Below are 24564 nucleotides of genomic sequence, written 5' to 3'. Positions count from 1 at the left end.
CATGGGTCGAGAAAGGGTTAAATTAAAACAACCAACTGGTTCACCCACACGTTTAAAGAGTGGGTAAATCGGATTAAATGTATCACTCACCCAGATCCATGGTTCCGGGGATACACAATATATGAGCCTCCGTTGCTAAAATGTTAATTAACCCCCTTTGTGCAGTGGAATCTTCACCCATGTAAGCATGAGGTCTAAGGTCATATTGGAGCAAAGAGGACGAAGGCAAGGAACATATTAGCAATGGGGGCTAATAAGGAGATTTTTTTGTACTCACCATAAAATCTTTCTCGTTGCCTTCACTGGGGACACAGACTGATGGGTATATGCTCTTGCCACTAGGAGGTGCTGACACTAGGAAAAAAATATACCCACCCACTGGAAGTGAGGTAATCAGTTTTGTTACAAAGCAGTAGGAGAAGCCAGCCAAGAGATATGTGTGAAGGAAAGAATCCCGGATTAAAACCCAAGAACCAGGAAAATAATAAATAATGGGTGGGTGCTGTGTCCCCCAATGAAGGCTATGAGAAAGAGATTTTACAGTGAGTACAAAAAAATTTCCTTTTCTCGGTCGCTCTTCACTGGGGGACACAGATTGATGAGATGTACCAAAGCAGTCTGGGGTGGAAAGAACAACCACCAGAGGAAGATTCGGAGACTGAACCCCAGCTGGCTGTAAGGCCCACGGATGAGACCCTGGGCTACATAGAAACCAACTTGGAAGGAGGTAGGAAACCAAATCCAAGAAGCACAGAACCAGACAAAGGGAGAGCCCAGTTGGCAAACAAAAAAGGAAAAGGGAACAACAAGAAAAACCCCATACAGAGAACCAACCGAAGCCAGAAAACATGGCGAGAAAACGCCAGAGAGAGCTGTGGATGCCTGAGTCTAAGGCAAGCCAGTCAAGGTGAAGACCAGAAACTTCTGGAAAAAGAGAGATGGGAACCATCCCCGGAGAGGCGTGGTACAGAAGATCTGAACCAAAAAGCAGTAGACTCCAAAAACCACAGTCCCAGGGGCACAGTGTGAGCACCCGGGGAGAAAAGCGGACTTGGAGAGTGTGACACAGAGGCGGAACAGCGGGAAAGAACCACACCCACGCATCAGCCGAAATTGGCCTGACTGGCGTAATCTAGTAGACTGGTTTGTCCTCCATCCCAGGAGTACATGGACCCTGAAGGAGGAGACAGAAAGTAAGGAGCATCCTAGAACCGTCGACATGGAAACTGGAGGCTCCCGAGTCACCTGGAGGTTCCCCACCTGTAGGGGGAGCAAACACAATATCTGCGAAACGCTCTGGGAAACACACTTTCTATGTTGAGACAAGAAGGGCAGCACAGAAAGACCGCCCCACAAGGGGATCGTTGAGACATCTGGGCTGGATCCCTATACATGCCTGTGACCGCAAACATCACAAAGGCCTGAAGAACCAGGAGGGCCAACCTAGAAAATAAGGTACGCCACAGCAGTCAAGGAGAATGCCCAATACAAGGAGACTAACTGGTCTTGGACCCCAGCGGTCCGAGCGGACCAGAGTACTCCCGTCAGGATGGGAACTGAGGGAGAAGCAAAAGGGAACCCAGCAGGGACTCCCAGGTGCTGGGCACAGGAAGGTTACTCCAAAAGACTGTTGTGTCAGAGAACCACAACTGACACTGTCAAAGGGAAGGATGAACATGCCCTTCAGGGAGATTGCGCCAAGGGAGGAGGAGAGCAACAGCAGGACCCAACAACAGACGGTTGTCGCTGAGTCAAACATAATTGCATAAATTCCTCCTACAGCCGTAGATAACCAAGAAACTGGTGGAGAGCCAGGCTGCAATCGTGGGCAGTAAGCACACAAGCATTGCTGGTGAAAAAAAACTCTGAGTGTTCTTCACAAAAAAACAAGGGCCCAGCCAGGCACCCCACCCATGTAAGGGGAAGAGAGATGGCTCCATCTTGGCAGAAGAAAGTGCTCAGCTAAACAGTTCCCATGGTGGAGGGGAAAACAAGGTGGTGGAGATGAGACTCAGGTACAGACCGTGCCAAGCTCCCTGAACCCCGTACCCCCTGTGGAAGGGGGATTGCCAAAGTGCGTCAGGTACTGTAGGAGCGGGGAAATGCCACCCTATGGCAACAGTCAAGGTACTTGGTGGACATAGCCTCCAGGAACCCTGCGAAAACATACCAAGGCAATTGTGGCCCCAGAGGGATCTGAATCCTGGACACTGGAGCTGGTAAAGATAAAAGATGGGACTATGAATGCAAAGAAGAAGCACATGCAGCATCTGAGCCATCCTGGCCGTTGTCTAAAGCAGTGCTTCTCAAATAGTGGGGCGCGCCCCCCTGAGGCTCCGTAAAGGGGGGCCCGACTCATGGCTGGATCTTACTTACGGCCCTGGGTTGTCAGTGTGGCTGCCTGGGAGAGGCGCTTTGAACTCCGGCGTGGCGCGCTGCTACGTTCAGACGTGAGGTCACGTCACTGGGGTAAGGTCACGTCTAAGTGCAGCAGCCCACCATGTCGGAGTTCACTATGTCGCCGAGCAGTGCGCCCGCCGCCCTGCTCTCTCTCGTACAGGCCCTGCTTGTCCTCAGGTACAGATCCCTGCTTGTCCTCCATGTAAAGAGCCCTGCTTGTTGTCAGTGTACAGAGCCTCGCTTGTTGTCAGTGTACAGAGCCCCGCTTGTTGTCAGTGTACAGAGCCCAGCTTGTTGTCAGTGTACAGAGCCCTGTTTGTTGTCAGTGTACAGAGCCCTGCTTGTTGTCAGTGTACAGAGCCCTGCTTGTTGTCAGTGTACAGAGCCCTGCTTGCTGTCAGTGTACAGAGCCCCGCTTGTTGTCAGTGTACAGAGCCCCGCTTGTTGTCAGTGTGCAGAGCCCCGCTTGTTGTCAGTGTGCAGAACCCTGCTTGTTGTCAGTGTACAGAGCCATGCTTGCTGTCAGTGTACAGAGCCCCGCTTGTTGTCAGTGTACAGAGCCCCGCTTGTTGTCAGTGTACAGAGCCCCGCTTGTTGTCAGTGTGCAGAGCCCTGCTTGTTGTCAGTGTGCAGAGCCCTGCTTGCTGTCAGTGTACAGAGCCCCGCTTGTTGTCAGTGTACAGAGCCCCGCTTGTTGTCAGTGTGCAGAGCCCCGCTTGTTGTCAGTGTGCAGAGCCCTGCTTGTTGTCAGTGTACAGAGCCATGCTTGCTGTCAGTGTACAGAGCCCCGCTTGTTGTCAGTGTACAGAGCCCCGTTTGTTGTCAGTGTACAGAGCCCCGCTTGTTGTCAGTGTGCAGAGCCCTGCTTGTTGTCAGTGTGCAGAGCCCTGCTTGTCGTCAGTGTACAGAGCCCTGCTTGTCCTCAGTGTACAGAGCCCTGCTTGTCCTCAGTGTACAGAGCCCTGCTTGTCCTCAGTGTACAGAGCCCTGCTTGTTGTCAGTGTACAGAGCCCTGCTTGTTGTCAGTGTACAGAGCCTCATATACGTTAATGAAGATACAATGTTATGCAGAGGTGTACTTATAGCAATTTTATAGACAAATGATACTATTTACAGTCGCGCGGGGGGGCGCAAAATGTTTTCTTCTTCCTGGGGGGGAGGGGGGGGGGCATGACAGAAAATAATTGAGAAGCATTGGTCTAAGGCAACAGAGCAGGCGCCTGAGCCACCCAGCACCGGAACCCAGGAAGACCTCTGGAGGCATGGGGGGGGGAGGCTAAAAAACAGACTGTGTCATCCCATCAGGCCCCCTGCCAGAACAGAGGTGCTCAACCGCTGCAGACTTGTGGAAACAAGATCACAGGAAGGCCCGAGGTACACCCCACTGGAAAGGAGGGGAGGAGGGCTTTACATGTGCCGAGTGTCCATAGCCCATGAAGGGACACCGACATGGTTACCTCACGAAAGTAGTGGAGTACTAAGCACCCACAAAAGGAATTGCAGACATCCAAATGTCTGGCAGTATGGAAAACAGGCTCAGCACCCAATGGTCTGTCACAACGATGCCCTTGCTTGTCCAGCCCGGGTGAAAAAGATGATGCTGCTTCTCTGGTGCGCCTCACAATGGTGCAGGTGCTCGAACCTCCAACCCAATGCTGGGTTATGGAAGGATGAGGCAAAGGTTGGTGGTACTTTTAAAAAGCTTTAATGAGACAACGCGTTTCGCAAGGGGTCCCTTGCTTCATCAGGTCATAATAAAATGAGGTACAAACATTCTTTATATACACTAAAATATTTTTTTAAAGTGCGGAAGTTTGTGACGTGTGCTACACGTCATTTGAGTGCCGGATGTGACGTGTCGCTTGCACGACACGGCCCTGCAGCTAAATAAAGGGTTCCATCACACACTGAACTGCATGGGCCCAACCATTGAATGTCATTCACTGTGCAAGTAATCCAGCACCGAACGAATGACATCCACTACACCAGTAAACCGGCATTTTCACATGTATACACAAAATGCTTAATCAAACCCGTACAGCACCCCAGACCGCCCAATTCCATCACAATAATAACTTCAGGTTTCCAAAATATACGAACCTACTGATACACCGGCAACACTACCAGAGTCACGTACATAAACAAAATAGTATCATTTTTATGAATGAACATCCTCGCTCTCAGCCGACACGTCACATCCGGCACTCAAATGACGTGTAGCACACGTCACAAACTCCCGCACTTTTTAAAAATATTTTAGTGTATATAAAGAATGTTTGTACCTCATTTTACTATGACCTGATGAAGCAAGGGACCCCTTGCGAAACGCATCGTCTGTTTAAAGCTTTTTAAAAGTACCCCCGACCTTTGCCTCATCCTTCCATAACCCAGCATTGGGTCGGAGGTTCGAGCACATGCATCCTTTTGAGGTGCCCCAGAGAAGCAGCATCATCTTTTTCACCCGGGCTGGACAAGCACCTTGCGGAAACCCTCCAGCACCAACACTACCTTTGACCAGACCGATATCACAGGACATCGGGACAGATGCTCGGCACCCCAGAGGAACCCAAAGAGTAAAGAGCACTCACAAAGCGAACCAGTGTTGTGCCTGAGATAGCGCAACACGATAAGGTAAGTGCGAAAAACTTACTCATGGGCAATATACAACTCATGAACACAGTTTTCACTTTTCTAAGCATATCTCTCAATATTATCATAATTACGGCACTGAGATAGCGCCCCCTTTGTTCCTTTTTTTTCTTTTTACTACAATGATGCCCTTAGCAGACCAACATAACACCTGTAGAAAGGGAAACTGAGAGTGCTGCTGTTACTGCAAAGGTCCATAGAACCAGCAGGAAACGCCCACACCCCATCTCTCAACTGTGGTCACAGACGAGAAAATGACTGATGTGTGTGGCGCAGGAAACATGCAGACAGTGTCTGGCTTACAGATATAAAGGTCCAATGACCTTTAAGGTAACCTGGTGGATTAGAAAACCATGCAAACACAGTCTGGCCAATTGGCATAGGGACCGTGGACTCACGGGGTTCCTCATTCAGAACCACACACTGTAAGTAGGTTACCAACCCTCATCCGTGAGAGCAGCAGGCATGTGGAGAGGGACCTGGGGAAGCAGGGAACCCTGCAAACCACAATGTGTTGCGTTGCATAAGGCCCATGAAGGAACAAGGGGTCACTCACATCGGAACCACAGCTTGGCAGTTGGTTACCTGAACTTGCGCCACGGTACAATGTATGGTTGGTGACCCAAAGTACTAGTAAACCATGCAGACAACCGTCCGGCTGACTGGTATAGGATTCCTGAAGGCACAGGGTCACTTCTTTGAAGCCTCCCACAGAAAGTGGGGTAATGGAGTGTGGCCAATCCAATGGACAACCTGGTGGTGTAAAGAGACCATGCAGACGAATGTCTGGCTGACTAGCATCAGTCCTGTGTACTTGCTGGGACCCTCTTTCAGATTCCTTCGCACCAGCAGAGAGGTACGGGAAACCCCAGCCTTGCATGTGGGAAAAGGGAGACCGACTGCGGCGGAAACTGTGCCAACAACAGTCTGGCTTAACGAGTATACCTCCAGGCGTGGCAAAAGGGGACAACAGACAGATAGGCGATTACTGTGCCCCTTTGTCGCATGTGGGAGATCGGGGGAGGCTGAGGAGCCGTGGATTGTATCCCAGCCGCACAGTATAGGGTCCATAGGACATGCCAGGACACTTTTTCGGACACAGTGCACTAGCAGTGGGGCACCGGAACTCCAGCCGCAGATACATTAGCCAAGTGATAAATGACAGGTGGCCGAGGAAACCATGCGGACCACTGTCTGGTTTACTGGTATGGGTCCATAGTATACAATGGGTCACTCCTTCGTACACCTCACACTTGCAGTGGGGTACCGGAATGCCAGCTTCGGATGCAGCCAATATGAGATTGGTGACCTGTAAAGGAGGGAATCATAGAGGAAAATCCCTTCCTGATGGATGACCGGCAGATAAGAAAACCACTGCTCCAGATGCCCAGTACCCTCCCGGGAATAAAAGCCATATGGCGGACTCGCTAGGCACAGGGGCGTGGTAACAGACAGTAGGGGAAAACAGACAGAACATGTATCCCCAGGATCTTCCAAGGGAGCATACATCCCTGGAAACGATCCGCCACAGTGGGTCGCATAAGTTCTGCCTGTGGACAGGGGCTCAATTAGATAGGTAAAAGAACATACATGGAGTTACTGCAAGCATGCAGCACACAAAGTTGCCACCAGAGGGAACTCATTCGTAAGAAGAAAACCAAGAGGAGGAATGCAGTAAACGAACACAAGGGGCGTTTGAACATATATGTACCGTATTTATTTTTTAGTTATCATAGTTTTTTTTTTTCTCCTCCTGGGGGGAGGAGGAGAAGGAGGGCGGAGCTATGCCGACTCCCCCCAACTCCATAATAGCGACCGGCTGGGGAGTAGAAATACAACTCTACTTTCCCGCTGCAGGAGAGGGGACAGGGGGCAGAGCTAAGCTCCGAATCCCCGTCCATCCAGCAGTGGGAGAGAGCAGCTGACAGGGGGAAATGGCGTAGAAGTCTTCTGTGAAGCAGCAGGTGTCAGAGAGCGTCCAGTTGCGATGCTCAGCTGCCTCAAAGGAGCGGCGAGCAGTGTGCTGTAAAAGTACCCGCTGCTCCGAACCAGGGGGTAACAGCGGCGCATGGCTGGGAAGGTTCTCACCGGGCTGGGAGACTACGGCCCTGAACCAGGGATTCAGAGGAGGGATATAGCCTCTAATATCCCTGGTAGCATTTATGACCCCTGCAGCGCACCAAGCCCGGAGGTCTCGCTGCAGAGAGGAGAGGGGCGGAGCTAAGCTCCGTTCATGAGAGGCGCATGAAAGGTGCTGATCATTCCCTGTTGGGTGCTCTGAAGGCAGCAGACCCCAGATTCCTACACTGAACTCGGGAAGAAGAGGGGCGGAGCTACCTGCCGCCATTATGGCTCCCGCCAGCCAGCTCAGTGCCGGAGGAGCTCAAGAGCCGCGACAAAGGGGTGGGGTAATCTGTGGCCGCAGAAAGTACAGGGAGCCGCCGCAAAAGCCGGCGGCTGCCCTGAGACCAAACGGCCACCGTAACTCCAGGTGAGACTACTGGTGGAAATCCAGACCCCATTTAAGATCGGGACCATGGTCCCTTAAATTGCCCCATTGAGGACCAGCATATCCTCAAACCACAAGCGCCAGTCCACAAAGTGACTGCACTAAAAGATACCCAGGGAGAATATTAACCCTTCAAGTCCTGCGACAGGCCCTGACAGAAGAGGGGGGGGTAGGGATTCATACTCACCCGACATACTCACCTGCAGACTGCATCTTCACATACTCACCTAGACGGCTTCAGCCAGCTTATGGCCACACTGCATCATGCCAGGCTGCCATAGCGAGGCAAGCAGGGGCAGTGGGGGACCTGGACCCAGGGTACAACCTCCAGGCGCTGGCCGTTGGCAAGAACATGTACTGTGCCCTTCATCACACATGGGGGATCAGGTAGCGCCATGCTCCTGAACCCCCACCTGAAAATGGGAAACAAAAGGGAGGAAAAAACATAACTAAACATCCCTTACTAGAAAATAATTAAAAAAAAGACCAGGTCTGGAGAGCACCAGACCTGTGTCTTGCCTCCTACTGACACTAGTTAAAACTGATTACCTCACTTCAAGTGAGCGGGTATATCCTGCCAGGGAGGAGCCAACTTTTTTTTCCTATTGTCAGCGCCTCCTAGTAGCCAGAGCATATACCCATCAGTCTGTGTCCCCCAATGAAGAGCGCCCGAGAAATAGCACGTATCTCCAGAACCTGAGGAAAACTGACAGCCATCTTACTTACACTATACCCAATACCCATCCCTGCCTCCTTGCCAGGTCCAGTCTCCATTGCGCATAGCCGGCGATTGATATATTAGCAATAGTGGCTAATAACCGATCTATCTCTGGAACCAGACCACGAATCTGGGTGAGTAATACATAATTTTAATCTGGTTCACCTGCACTATAATCCTGTGTATTGGGTTTAGTGTCAGTTCCTCCTTAACCCTTTTATAGGTGACCCCTTCTACAGTGTCGTGAACAGCACTGTCAGGTCTGTTCTTTCTGCTCCCACCTTAGCTTCAGCTTGTGTTTGCTCACAACATGCACCATATTGCTATGCAAGAGACATGACGAGATCATTTGATCTGAATATTGTCTGAGTGCCAATGTCACTCTGTCCAGGTTGCACAACCACACCCTGCAGCTGCAGGAAAAAAAGAAGTGAACTATTCTAAGAACTACTGCAACATGCCCCGTTATTATCAGTGTCTAAAAGAAAAACTGTATTGGTTGCCCATTGCAACCAAACCGAGCTCAGCTTTCATTTCTTAAACTGGTCTGCTAAAATTAAAGTTGAGCTGTGATCAGTTGCTGTGGGCATCAAAGACAGTTTTTAAAGCGTACCCGTCGTCAACAAAAACTTTTTATATAATGTAGATAATACCATTATATATATTTGTTATATACATTGGTTAAAAAAGTGTATATTTTTGTCTCTGCAGCTATTGCATATGTGTCTCTATGAGTAGTCCAAATACAGGAAGTGAGGGAGGACAAGCAGGACTCTGTGCACTAAAGAAAAGCAGGGCAGTGTGCACTGAGGCTCTATAACATGCTCCTGGCTCATACATCAGGATGATTGAAAAGCCAGGAGCCTGCACAGAGCCCTGCTTGTCCTACCCTCACTTCCTGTTTTTGGGCTCTTCATAGAGACGCACAGCTGCAGGGACAACATTTTTTCACCCAAAAATATACACAATTTTTATTTTAACCAAATGTATGCTACAAATATACATATAATGGTATTATCTACATTATATAAAAAGATTTTGTTGACAACACTTTAATTCAGACACTTATAAAAAAAAAGTTTGTGAAACATCTGTCTGTACTATGCTCTCATGGAATAGCTATTTATACCCAGTCAGGTTTCTCATTCACTGTGAGTATCAATCCAGAACAGTTTCTGATCTACTGAGTCTGGTGACACTTTCTGCTTCAGCCTGCATAGTTCCTAGTCTTCAAGATTCTTTCTGACAATGTTTCTGGTTTAGTATACCTGCGTCATCTGTTGAGTTTTCCATATGGTTCTTGTAGTACTACATCTGGTTCTGACTGTTGGCTGTTCCTGACTATGCTCCTGACTTGTCCCTTGGATATTAAACCTGGTTAGTGAACTGCCCTCCAAGTGATGACCCTTGGTATTGTTTCCTGTGATGTGGCCACATTCCTACTCCTAGGTTCATTCCTGTGGTTCTGGTTATAGTTGCGGGACTGCTTCTGGCGTTTATGTCCCAGGTTCCAGTTCCTGGTTGTGATCCTGTTATCACTGCTGGATCTAGCTTCCAAATGGTGACATAAAGCATCACTATTAGAGATGAGCGAACTCTTGAAAAATTTGATTCAGCCGATTTGCGAATCTATATTAAAAATGGCTATTTCTGGCCTACAAAGAGCCTCAATAGGGGTGTAGAACACTTTGTTGTGTTCTAACATGCATATGGAGTGTGCTGGGGTAGTGCCATAATACTGTTATTCAGAATAACATGCAGATTACAGGAATTGCTTTTAGAATCACTGCCGCAGAGCGGCACAATGACAGAGCCTGGAGGTGGCATCAGTATGAGGAAACCATAAAGTGGCTGAATGACACAGCGTGGAGGTGTTGGCAGCATGAGGAGACCATATAGTGGCTGAATGACACAGCTTGGGTGAGGCTGAAGCATGAGGAGACATATAGTGGCTGAATGACACAGCATGGAGGTGTTGGCAGCATGAGGAGATCATATAGTGGCTGAATGACACAGCCTGACACTAGTAGACACTAGGGCTTCACAATCTCTAAGATAAAAAGATGAATTTTGAAATTTAAATTGAAGAGTTATGGTAGCCAATGTTACCATAATAAATTTTTAGGTCCCGGCCCAGGCCCAGCAGCATCAGTAAACCATATATTGGCTGAATGACACAGCCTGGAGTTGGCTGAAACATGAGGAGACCATATAGTGTCTGAATGGCACAGCCAGGAGTTGGCAACAGCATGAGTAGACACCAGGGCTTCACAATCCCTAAGAAAAAAAAAGACGAATTTTGAAATTTAAATTGAAGATTTAGGGTTGCTAATGCTACCATAAAAAATGTTTAGGCCCAGACCCAGGCACAGCAGCATCAATAAACCATATATTGGCTTAATGACAAAGCCTGAAGGCTGAGCTGAGCTGAAGGTTTGGGGTGCCCCCCCCCCTGTGAATGTACAGGGTACATTCACACGGGCAGGTTTACAGTGGGTTTCCTTCAAGGAAACTTACTGTGAACCCCTGCCTGTGTGAATGTACCCTAAAAGCACTACACTACACTAACAAATAATAAAAAGTAAAACACTACACATACACCCCCTTACACGTCGCCCCTCCCCCCAATAAAAATGAAAAAACGTCTCATACGGCAGTGTTTCCTAAACGGCGCCTCCAGCTGTGGCAAAACCACAACTCCCAGTGTTGCCGGACAGCCATAGACTGTCCTGGCAGGCTGAGAGTCTTGCAACAGCTGGAGGCACCCTGTGGGAAACACTGCTGTAGGGTTTTGGTGGAGACAAGCCCCATCGTTGGAACCGGTTCCACCCCTACTGCAAATTCCTTATTCAGGCCTCAAATGCGCATGGTGCTCTCTCACTTCAGAGCCCTGTCATATTTCATGGCAACAGTTTAGGGCCACATATGGGGTATCTCCGTACTCGGGAGATATTGCGTTACAAATTTTGGGGGGATTTTTCTCCCATTACCCTTTGTAGAAATGGTAAATTTGGGGAAAAAACCTGCACTTTAGTGAATTTTTTTTTTTCCATTTACACATCCGAATTTAACGAAAAGTCGTCTAACACCTGTGGGGTGTTAAGGCTCAACGGACCCCTTGTTAAGGGCCTTGAGGGGTGTAGTTTCCAAAATAGTATGCCATGTGTTTTTTTTTTTTGCTGTTCTGGCACCATAGGGGCTTCCTAAATGCGACATGCCCCCAAAAACCATTTCAGCAAAACTCCCTATCCAAAATCCCATTGTCGCTCCTTCCCTTCTGAGCCCTCTACTGCGCCCGCCGAACACTTGACATACACATATGAGGTATTTCCTTACTCGAGAGAAATTGGGTTACAAATTTTGGGGGGCTTTTTCTCCTTTTACCCCTTTTAAAATTTCAAAAACTGGGTCTACAAGAACATGCGAGTGTAAAAAATTAAGATTTTGAATTTTCTCCTTCACTTTGCTACTATTCCTGTGAAACACCTATAGGGTTTACAAACTTACTGAATGTCATTTTGTATACTTTGAGGGGTGCAGTTTTTATAATGGGGTAATTTATGGGGTATTTCTAATATGAAGGTCCTTCAAATCCACTTCAAAACTGAACTGGCCCCTAAAAAATTCCGATTTAGAAAATTTTGTGAAAAATTGGAAAATTGCTTCTGAACTTTGAAGCCCTCTGATGTCTTCCAAAAGTAAAAACATGTCAACTTTATGATGCAAACATAAAGTAGACATATTGTATATGTGAATCAAAATATTATTTATTTAGAAAGCTTATTTTCCTTACAAGCAGAGAGCTTCAAAAATAGAAAAATGCAAAATTTTCTATTTTTTCATCAAATTTTGAAATTTTTCACCAAGAAATGATGCAAGTATCGACAAAAATTTACCACTAACATAAAGTAGAATATGTCACGAAAAAACTATCTCGGAATCAGAATGAAAAGTAAAAGCATCCCAGAGTTATTAATGCTTAAAGTGACAGTGGTCAGAATTGCAAAAAATGCTCCCATCCCCAAGGAATTAAATTTAAATTGAGGGTTTTGAGATTGAGCTTTTAACAACCAAGTTTTAGTGTCCTGGGCTCCGGTGTGTGGGTACAAAGGACCAAATCTAACAAGGAGTCACATGTCACATGGCAGCACAATGACAGAGCCTGGAGGTGGCATCAGTAGGATGAGACCATATAGTGGCTGAATGGCACAGCCTGGAGTTAGCTGAAGCATGAGGAGACCATAGGGTGGCTGAATGGCATAGCCTGGAGGTGGCTGACGAATGAGAAGACCGTATAGTGTCTGAATGGCAGAACCTGGAGTTGGCAGAAGCATGAGGAGACCATTGAAATTTATGATTTTTAAATTTAAATTTAACATTTTTAAATTGAAATTGAGGGTTTTGAAATTGAACTTTTAACAACCAAGTTTTAGTGTCCTGGGCCCCGGTGTGTGGCTACAAAGGACCAAATCTAACAAGGAGTCACATGTCACATGGCAGCACAATGACAGAGCCCTGAGGTGGCATCGGTAGGAAGAGACCATATAGTGGCTGAATGGCACAGCCTGGAGTTGGCTGAAGCATGAGAAGAGACCATATAGTGGCTGAATGAGACAGCCTGGAGATGGCATCAGTATGAGAAGACCATATAGTGTCTGAATGGCACAGCCTGGAGTTGGCGGCAGATGAGGAGACAATAGGGCCTCACAATCTCTAAGAATAAAAGATGAATATTGAAATTTCCATTAAAGATGTATGGTACCTAGTGCTACAATAAACATATATAGGTAATGTCCTAGGTCCAGCGGCATCACTAAACCATGTAGTTGCTGAATGACACAGACGAGCTGGCTGAAGCATCATTAAATCATATATTGGATGAGTGGCACAGCCTGGAGATGGCTGAAGCATGAGGAGACCATATAGTGGCTGAATGACACAGCCTGGAGTTGGCTGATGCATGAGAAGAGACCATATAGTGGCTGAATGAAGCAGCCTGGAGGTGGCAACAGCAGCATCAGGAGTCCTGAAAGTGACACAGTGACAGAGTGGTGCGGTGGGTGGCAATACCAGTACCTGGCGAGGAAGGTGGGTGAAAAAAGGTCTGATGCGTAGGAATGTTTGTCACTGGGGAGCAGCACCTTAAATCTGTTTGACACTATCCATATTTGTGAAGTGTTGGTGTGGCACCATAGTCAATCTACTCTCATGCATCAGGCATTGGTGGTTGGAAATCCTGGCTAATCCATGCCTGATTCATCTTCACAAAGGTCAGTCTCTCCACATTTTTCTTGGACAGACTAGTTCTCCTTGGGGTGACTATAGCCCCCGCCGCACTAAACACCTGCAGGACAGGACAGCTTTTCCAGGGAAAACTCTGCTAGTTGTGGCCACAAATCAAGTTTGGCTGCCCAGAATTCCAGCAGATCTTCAAGGTGTGTTGGCATGGGCATATCAAGGTATGCCACCACCTGCTGGTTCAGGTCCTTCTCCAGGTCTACCTTCAACTATGCGGGTGAAGAAAGCTACTCATCTGCGATTGTAGACTCAGGCTGCTGCTGATGGAGCTGGTACTGCTCCTGCCACCCCACCCCTCCTCAGCAGCCATGGCAGTGGAAGGTAGCGAGGGTTCAATAAGGTGGAGAGACAGAAGTCATCCCGCTGCGGAATGGTGACAATTCAGCTGTCACTACGCAAGCAGGTGAGCATGCATTGTGCCATTTGTGTAAGTGACTTGGAGGGACTCCCTGCCTCCATCTCCACTGCATACTGCCACGGTGTGTCTGGGTCCTCTGTCTCACCTTCCTCATAACCCTCTAGTTCCTCTAGCTGCTGTAGGTGAAATTAATCTATGTATAGTGTGTGAGAATTAGTACATAGTATTAAGACCTGAGAAGTGGTACAGATTTATATAGAAAAATAGTATTGGTGGAATAGAATGTTATACAGTATATACCAATTTGTATGTATAGTGTGTGGTATAACTGTGGGATGTGGAGTATAACTGTATCAGTAACTGAATCAGTTACAAGTGAAACAGGTGATGTGTAGAATGTTTAATGTAACTGTGGGATATGGAATGTAACTGTATCAGTAGTTGTATCTGTTGAGTATACAATCAGTGGTGTGTGTAATGTTTAAAGAAAAACGGATAGGTGGAGGGGTTGTGTGGTAACAGTAATAGAGATAATGTGAGGATGGTCAGGAGAAAATAGTATATGTAGATGTTTAGATAACAGTATAAGTGTCAGTGAGAATGTATCTAATGTCCTGAATGTTACTATGTTCTTGTTTGGTGAAAAACTGGTAAATAATGTAGCTCAGTAATGTATCTGTATGACTGAATAATCAAAAGCTGTCCAAGGTACAATGGTGATTTATTAAGTTCTATAAAGCATAAAAAACATACATGCAGGAAAGGGATATGCAGGGCCCTTGCAATCCCCTCCAAAAAATGTACATGGGGTAAAGAAAATACAATAAAGGTTACAATAGGGTTAAAAAAAAAAAAAAAAAAAAGAAATATATATATATATATATATATATATATATATATATATATATATATATATATATATTAATGCCACACAGAATGTCCTTAAAGATATATTAGTCCACAGTTCTTTGGTTCGAACATTTTATAATCCTGAATTGGGTGATTCAATTTGCAACCTCTGGAGCCTCCTTATACCGCTTACCCGACCGTAGGTGACTGGGGAGTCTCTGGTGACCTGGTGGTTCCGGCGATGTAGTGGTTAGGTGATGCGGTCTGTCTCCCGACAGGCCGGTCGTCAGCTATATTCGCCGTCTCCTAAGTCAGGCCTCCGGTGCTCCCATCCTCGGTCCTCGTGGTGTCTGTGGCTTGCGGCTTCTGCTGTAAGAGAGTGCAGATGGTGGTGGTGGTAGCGGCAGTGGTGGAAACTGCGGTGCCGGTCCCGGAGTTAGAGGTGCAGCAAATCGCAGGGTGATGTTGTCCTGGATGTTGGTTGATGCTCTGATTAGGAATTGTAGTGACTGTGGTGGGTGGCAAGCTGAGATCAAACGCGTTTCGGACCTACGTGGTCCATCCTCAGTGATCATGGAGGGTAAGCAGATGTCTGGGTTTAAGTAGCCAAATTTGGCGGGAAAGTTTCTAGGCAATTAGAAAAAACAGGAATGGTACCTTGGACTGGAAGTGTGTAATGAGGGTGAATGGAAAGTCTGGATTGGATTGAAAAATGGGATGTTGTATGCATTGTGCGGATTATGTGAGTGTGGGTATATGTATATAGGCAGATATAATTAAATATAATGGGAGGTATTAGCTTTAAAAACTAATGTTACTTGGATATTTGGAATATAGAGAAAATAGATAAATAAACAGAAGAAATAAATAAATGTGAGAAAGACAGATGGTGTAGAGGGCAAATATTATGGACAAAAACTGATGTATGATTAAAGCTGGATCTGATATCCCTTAATCGTGGGAAAATAAAGTGTATAGTTTAGCAGAAGGCGATATTTAGGAAAGTCACCTATATGATAATTAGAAGGGCAGCCATATTTAATAAACATTTGTAGTGGAGGTGTCATAATGTGTAAAAATAGAATAAATATAAATAAATATAAATCTAGGTATATCTAGAGGTAACAGAGGATATAGAGGACATAAATTAGTAATAGTAATAAATCAAAATGTGATATAAAAATAATATATAAAATTCAACTAAAATAAAATAAAATAAATATAAATTAAAATAAAAAAATTAAAAATTAAAAAATAATTAATAATTAAAAAATATAAAATATAAAAATAAAATAAAAAGATGAGAATAAAATGGATAAAAATGGATAAAGATGGATAAAAATGGATAAAATGAAATAAAATATGGTAAAAGGGTATTTAAGAGAGATTATGAAAGGAAGCCAAAGATTTCTAATTCTGCATAAAGCCCATAGGTGGCAAGTGTCTGGAACTCATATATATTCCTGCTTTCGATCCTAGCCATTTTAGCAATGTGATTTCCACCGTGCCAATCTTTCTTTACAGAATGGATTGCTGAAAAGGTAAGACAGGATGGGTCTTGGTTGTGGTAGTCTTTAAAATGGGCTGATAGAGAGTGGTTGGGGTAACCAATTTTAATGTTGTGGATATGTTCTTTTATCCTAGTTTTTAGCTTCCTCTTTGTGCGTCCTATGTACTGCTTTTTACAAGGGCAAGTTACCATGTAGATCACTGATGTGCTGTCGCAGGTAAGTAGTTCTTCAATATCATGTTTATGTGAGTTGGTGGTGGAAATTACGGATTCTGTCTTCTTTTGGAATTTCGTCTGTTTGCAATTGCTGCACTTCCCGCATCTAAAGAAACCTTTCAAGGAGAGCCATGTTTGTGAAGGTTTTGGATCTTTCGGATTAGGATGTTTTGTTGTAGGGGCTATTTTGAGTCCGAGATTTGGTGCCCTTGTGTAAATAATCTTGGCTCTTTTGGTTAGTAGGGGGGCCAGGACTTTATCCTGTTAGAGCAATGGCCAATGTTTGTTGATGATCCATTCTATCTTTTTGAATTGGTTGTTTAATGGTAGTACGATCTTCATTGTTTGTTCCTCTGGCCAGTTGTTTCTTTCTGTTTTCCGAAGTATGTCTTCCTGGCTTGGCTCCTGACTTTGTCCAGGGCTTCTGTGACTATATGTTCTGGATAATTCTTTTGTAAAAAATCTCTGGATAGTGACTTCGCTTCTTCTTCAAATACCTCGTTTCTCGTGCAGTTGCGTTTGAGTCTCCTGCATTGGTCCTGGGGGACATTGATCAGCCACCTTGGGAGGTGACAACTCTCGAATAGAATAAAGCAATTTCTAGCGGTTGGTTTCCTGTATGTCTGACATTCGAGTTTATTGTCTTTTGTTGAGATTTTTAGGTCCAAGAATTCGACATATGATGTGCTAATACATGGAGTAAAATTTAGATTAAAATCATTCGAGTTAATATTTTTTAAAAACAGTTGCAGGTCTTCATTTGTTCCCTTCCATATCATAAAAATATCGTCTATGTATCTTCGCCATGTGACCAGATTTGCGCCTACATGGGGGGTGATAAAAATGGATTCCCAACGACTATGTGCCCCTCTCTGTATGACTGGGAGGTTAATGAGCAGTTGCAGTAAAAATCCTGTTCAGTGGAAAAAACAATGCTCTTTGTCCACGAGAATGCTGATGTAACAAGGAGGATGTTAAACCCTGCTGGACTGCGCTTTTCTCTGCTGTAACACACACACATGCTCTGTGTCCTATGATCCTTCTGCAGTGTATTGTAATGAAGTGAGGAGCCGGAATTATGGCTGCCGATTATGTAGGGCTGTGACATCAGAGGGGTGACTGGCTTCTGATAGGCTGCATCTGCATGTGATTAAGGGTCATCCCGCCTACTTCCCTTCCCGCCTTCCCAGCGTCCCTTGCCCCATGTACTGACATATGGATCCGCCATTTTAGATGCCCTGGAGCCTGAACCACATTAAATGGAGTTTAATGAAGCGATTCGTGCAATAGAATCATGACGAGATTCGCATTCATTGTGAATCGAATATTTCCTGAAATTCATAATGAATTTGGGTTCGTCAGCTTCGATTCGCTCATCTCTAATCACTATCTTTTCAAGAGAAAGGCAGACACAGTGGAGTAACACAGGACTGCAGGATAAGAGTTATATACACAACATTTAGAAGATCTGTTAAGTTGCTTCATTTGTTAACCCCTTAAGGACCAGGGGGTTTTCCGTTTTTGCATTTTCGTTTTTTGCTCCTTGCCTTTAAAAAATCATAACTCTTTCAATTTTGCACCTAAAAATCCATATGATGACTTTTTTTTTGCGCCACCAATTCTACTTTGTAATGACATCAGTCATTTTGCCCAAAAATCTACGGTGAAAGGGGAAAAAAATCATTGTGCGACAAAATTGAAAAAAAAATGCAGTTTTGTAACTTTTGGGGGCTTCCGTTTCTACGCAGTACATTTTTCTGTAAAAATGACACCTTATCTTTATTCTGTAGGTCCATACGATTAAAATGATACCCTACTTATATAGGTTTGATTTTGTCGTACTTCTCGAAAAAATCATAACTACATGCAGGAAAGCTAATACGTTTAAAATTGTCATCTCCTGACCCCTATAACTTTTTTATTTTTCTGTGTATGGGGCGGTATGAGGGCTCATTTTTTGCGCCGTGATCTGAAGTTTTTAACGGTACCATTTTAGGACTGCATTGAGAGGACTTATTGATCGCTTTTTATTCATTCATTTTATTCATTTTTAAATTATATAAAAAGTGACCAAAAATGCACTATTTTGGACTTTGGAATTTTTTTGCGCGCACGCCATTGACCGAGCGGTTTAATTAATGATATATTTTTATAATTCGGACATTTCTGCACACGGTGATACCACATATGTTTATTTTTATTTTTATTTACACTGTGTTTTTTTTTTAATGGGAAAAGAGGGGTGATTCAAACTTTTAATAGGGGAGGGGTTAAATGACATTAACTTTTTTTTTTTTTCACTTTTTTTTGCAGTGTTATAGGTCCCATAGGGTCCTATAACACTGCACACACTGATCTTCATCATTGATCACTGGTTTCTCATAGGAAACCAGTGATCGACGATTCTGCCGCATGACTGCTCATGCCTGGAACTCAGGCAACTGAGCAGTCATTTGGCGATCGGACAGCGAGGAGGCAGGTAGGGGCCCTCCCGCTGTCCTGTAAGCTCTTCGGGATGCCGCGATTTCGCCGCGGCTATCCCGAACAGCCCAATGAGCGCGCGGCTAAAGGGTTAATAGCGCACGGCACCGCGATCGGCGCTGCGCGCTATTAGCGGCGGGTCCCGGCTTCACTATGACGCCGGGCCCGCCGTGATATGATGTGGGGGTTACCGTGTAACCCCGCGTTATATCAGGGGAGCAGGACCAAGGACGTACCAGTACGTCCTTGGTCCTTAAGGGGTTAAATTAGAAATACTGGCATAATAGAACTATTGGTTGCAAAAGTGTGCATACACTATTGGGGTTCATGTGTCAAACACATCAGTAAGTGTGTCATAAAAAGCCAAAAAAGATATGTCATTCCATTCTAACTCATAGAGAGAGGTTCCTCTATGACATCCAAATGTATCATATAGATGGGGCTTGTCCATTTGCCAATTCAATATGGTCAGCAGGTATAGTCAAAAGCCAGGGATTTTTTTTTTTTCCATCTTATGGAAGTAAAGGAAATAACAGAACAGGAACACATTTTTGCTCGCGAATACCACTAATTTCATTGGGCTCCACTGACAATGTTATGTTTATGGTTACAGAAAAATTGTATCTTCATCAATTTATTTATCTATCTCTCATCAATTTATTTACCTTTGATCAAATTAAAAATAAACATAACTATGAACTGAAAAGTTTCTCCCACCTTTCTGTTCCTTGTCCCCTGCAGTGGTGACACGGATCATTAAAACGGCTCCCATTTCCATTGCAAACCCAGCACCTCACCTGCACAAGAGCAAAAAGTGGCCTATAAATAAAGAATGAATCAATGATAATGTTACTGTATTACCCTGTATTGGCTCCGTTGTAACTTAAAATGTCTGTTCCAACATTTTCAGAACAGAAAATGTTTCCCTCCTTCCTGGAATTAACTTTGTCTTGTGGGCCAACTTCTGACATTTACATAGTGACTCGAATGTGAATTTCATATGGACAATTGTAGGCAGGAATAAATAAAAAAAGGCAAAATTATTCTGTAGATTTTTACCTCATATCGTAACATTTCAACAGTTTTGTTATTAATAACAATAATAATAAGATATTACACTTAACATAATTGATGTTGTAATGGACACAATGGGGTTTATTTACTAATACTGGAGTGTAGTTTTCTTTGTGGGTTTTGATTCCCAACAGGTATTTACTAATGTTTCCCTACATTTTGCACTTTTTTTTTTTTTTTTTTTTTTACAACTCTTCTGATCTGTTGGGCTTTTCCCTGCTAAAATCCCCCACATTTTCCGTGGAAACCTTAGTAAATATGTTGGGATTTATCAAAAATGTTGAGGACACGTACTTCCATATTTTATATTTTATCTAGTGGTAATGATATTACACTTGATACACAAGGGCTTGCAGATAAAATGATATAATACATGATACAAGTTTTTTCTTTATCAAAAATTGACTCAATTAACTTTAGTTGCCAAAAGTGATGAAGTAATAGATCTAGTAGTCAACAAAAGGGATATTTTACTTGCCATAAGTGATTCTCTGGTACAAAACACATCCATGTCAACCAAAGTAAACTGACCTCACAAACAAATTTTTGCAGTTGACCATAGGGATATGTATATGAGATTATATAAATACTTTTAATGAAAAACACTCTCATGCCTGTGACTTGTAAACTCTAGTAAATGCATGGTCCGTCAGCAGAATATTGTAATCAATATTCTTCTTATTGATCCATGTGCAGAGTTAGTGAGCCAAGAAAAACAGATACCCGACTTGGTAGCCCTTAATTGGTTGTAACCTCTTCTTTAATGCGGTTTTCCAGGTTGCAGCATTTTTATGTAAATTAACTCTTGGTGAAGTGAAAACAACAATGAAGCTATACTCACCTCCCCTACTCCCCCACTGCTGCCACTGTCAAGTCTTTTGGGCCCTGCCGTGATCCCCTTTTTTCTGATCATGTTTTGTACATGCAGAGACTTCTCACTCAGCTCAGTGATTAAAATGAAATGTCATCAGTAGGAGGAAAAAGAGGACTGCAGCAGGGACTGGGAAACTGGACAGAAGCAGCAAGGTGCAGGGGAGGTGAGTATAGCCTCTTTCTTGCTTTCAGTGCACCTGGAGTCAGGTTACATAAAAGTGTCATAAAAGTGTCTGTAAACCCCCTTTAAGACATGGATACAATTTAATAATCAACTTCATACCCCACCATTTACCAGGAGCTAAGCTTGTCTAAACTCTAGACCAGTATGTCTGCATTACAAAGCAGGAATGAGGACAGGTGAATATATTTCTAGGGGCACAGACTGGGCCTCATTTACGAAGAGTGTCGGGTTTTTACTAGTGGGAAATGTTGTTTTAGACTTGCAGGATTCCTCTCTATTTACTATTGGGAAAAGTCGGGAACATTTTCTGACCAGCTTTTTCTAGGTGGATATTTCCAGCCATTTATCCACAGGATTTTCTGTGAAACCATTTCCCTTTTTGGGCCGTCCACGCCCCCTTTGCGACAGACCATGCCCCTTTCTCGACTTTTCACAGTGCAATGTCAGGTTTGTCGGATTCTGCAGGCGCACACTGTCGCACACTGGTGCAGACATGTCGCAGACACTCTGCGCCAAAATAACCAGACAAAAACTGGTTGGTTTCAGCTTAGTAAATGAGGCCCTCTGTGTTATAATTAATAGCAGTTGTACAGTGTGTTTTAAATAATGTCACAGGGCTTGATGTGTAATGTAATTAATTTCTAGGGGTACAATGTGTATTATAATAAATTATAAGGTGGCACTGTGTTTACTATAATTACATACTATAATGTATTCGCCAAAAGGTATATTATTATTAATAATAGAGGCACATTGTATATTGTAATTAATTTTATTGGGCACAGTATGCATTACTTATTTTTGGTAGCACAGCATATAATATTTACCAGGGGGCCTAGTGAATAGCATATATTTCGGGGGACAGAGTATGGGACTTTAGTTTTCAGAAGGCACAATATGTGTAACTGTTGTTTTTAGGGACACCATATGTGGCACTATGAGGAACTGGGCTGAGGATCTTGTTATTAACCCCTTAAGGACTCAGGGTTTTTCCGTTTTTGCACTTTCGTTTTTTCCTCCTTACCTTTTAAAAATCATAACCCTTTCAATTTTCCACCTAAAAATCCATATTATGGCTTATTTTTTGTGTCACCAATTCTACTTTGCAGTGACATCAGTAATTTTACCAAAAATTCACGACGAAACGGGAAAAAAAATCATTGTGCGACAAAATTGAAGAAAAAACGCCATTTTGTAACTTTTGGGGGCTTCCGTTTGTACGCAGTGCATATTTCGGTAAGAATGACACATTATCATTATTCTGTAGGTCCATACGGTTAAAATGATACCCTACTTATGTAAGTTTGATTTTGTCGTACTTCTGGAAAAAATCATAACTACATGCAGGAAAATTTATACGTTTAAAAATGTCTTCTTCTGACCCCTATAACTTTTTTATTTTTCCACTTACAGGGTGGTATGAGGGCTCATTTTTTGCGCCGTGATCTGAAGTTTTTATCGGTAGGATTTTTGTTTTGATCTGACTTTTTGATCACTTTTTATTCATTTTTTAATGGTATAAAAAGTGACCAAAATACGCTTTTTTGGACTTTGGAATTTTTTTACGCGTACGCCATTGACCATGCGGTTTAATTAATGATATATTTTTATAGTTCGGACATTTATGCACGCGGCAATACCACATATGTTTATTTTTATTTACACTGTTTTATTTTTTTTTATGGGAAAAGGGGGGTGATTCAAACTTTTATTAGGGAAGGGGTTAAATGATCTTTATTAACACTTTTTTTTTACTTTTTTTTTGCAGTGTTATAGGTCCCATAGGGACCTATAACACTGCACACACTGATTTCTCATATTGATCACAGGCGTGTATTAACACGCCTGTGATCAGTGTTATCGATGCTTGACTGCTCCTGCCTGGATCTCAGGCACGGAGCAGTCATTCGTTGATCGGACACTGAGGAGGCAGGTAAGTGCCCTCCCGGTGTCCTGCAAGCTGTTCGGGATGCCGCGATTTCACCGCGTTGGTCCCGAACAGCCCGACTGACTAGCCGGGATACTTTCACTTTCGCTTTAGAAGCGGCGGTCAGCTTTGACCGCCGCTCCTAAAGGGTTAATACCACACATCGCCACGATCGGCGATGTGTGGTATTAGCCACGGGTCTCGGCCGTTGATGAGCGCCGGGACCGACACGATGTGATGCGGGGTCACAGCGCGACCCCGCTTCATATCGCGGGAGCCGGCGCAGGACGTAAATATACGTCCTGCATCGTTAAAGGGTTAAAGGGGAGTCAAATATGTCTCAAAGGCAAAACCATGCAGAGGCAAAATGTAGCTGGAAAAAGTCATGGCGGTGAGGGCCGAATGGAGATGGCAGTCTGGGCATAATGAATACTATGTATTCTGCCTTTGAATGTGCTGAAATGTTCAGGTCAAACTGGAGGCCATAGTTTCACATGGAAAAACTTTTACAGAGGTGTTAATCTGATTTGGGAATTGGTTCATTTGATTACTAGAGTAGAAAAATTATTCCTTGTTGCACTCAACTGCAGGTGCCCATCACGCAGGGTAGGTAACCCTTTAAATCCCACTCTTGTCCCTATGGCCTCTATATCCCAGTCATGTGGTTTATATACATAGCACTTACCCGACATGTTCCGTGACATTTTTTACACACTGTTCTGCAGATTCCTAGACACTGAGGACAAGCCTGAAATAAAAGTTTATCATTTTTTTTCCTTCAACTGTAAATTTTTATTTAAGTATTTTCACGTTACATGAAAAGAAAAACAATAAGGCAAAACACTGCAAAGGTATCCAAAAGCCAAATAGGCAAGAGACAGGTGACATAATAAACATTATACATGAGAAAGAGCAGTGGTATTACCCATTCCACACCCACCTCTCACAAAGCCGAAGCCAAACTTTAGTAAGATAATCAAGCGCCTGGGTAAGACAATCAAAACAAGGGAAGGAAGGGGGAGGGGAAGGGCCAAAAACTAATAACAGACAATAGGACAATCCGGGGGGAATCCCCACGAACAAACCAAAAAACAAGTACACAAGACAACAAGGACAAATTACAGGGAGAAAAGACAGCAGGAAGAAGGAAAGGTAGATAAAGTAGAGAGAAACAAGTTCATGGGGGTTGCCGATCGGTATAGTGGTCCCATGGTTCCCAGACTGAAAGGAACAAAGGCACTGTGTCATTCAAAGAGACCGTAAGAGACTCCTGAGACCGGATATCACGGACATGGGCAATTTGGTCATCCTCAGAGGGAGGAAGAGTGCATTTCTGGTTCTTCGCAATAAGAGTATTTGCAGCCAGGGTTATATGCATAAAAAGTTTGAATGGCTTCCTTGATAGGGCCCGGTAAGAAAGGTGTAAGAGGTAGGTCAAGGGATCAAGGGGAACAGACACACCCAAAACTACAGAAAGGAATTGCTGCACTATCCTCCAGTAGCCCGCAATAAGTGGAC

General features: G+C 44.2%; 1 protein-coding gene across 2 annotated transcripts in view; it reads right to left on the bottom strand.

The window, feature by feature from the left end:
- LOC130276099 (protein SSUH2 homolog) overlaps window positions 1-24564 on the bottom strand; it is a 49411-nt gene that overhangs the window by 2941 nt on the left and 21906 nt on the right. For both annotated transcript variants that reach the window (XM_056525000.1, XM_056525001.1), the window contains exons 8-9: window positions 23732-23794; window positions 19706-19785 (exon numbers count right to left, since the gene is read on the bottom strand). In XM_056525000.1, coding sequence (XP_056380975.1) covers window positions 19706-19785; window positions 23732-23794 — 143 coding nt within the window. The remainder of the gene's footprint in view (window positions 1-19705; window positions 19786-23731; window positions 23795-24564) is intronic.

The sequence above is a fragment of the Hyla sarda genome, chromosome 6 (assembly GCF_029499605.1).
Source record: "Hyla sarda isolate aHylSar1 chromosome 6, aHylSar1.hap1, whole genome shotgun sequence".
NCBI classification, from domain to species: Eukaryota; Metazoa; Chordata; class Amphibia; order Anura; family Hylidae; genus Hyla; species Hyla sarda.
This window is presented reverse-complemented; position numbering and strand designations above follow the sequence as displayed.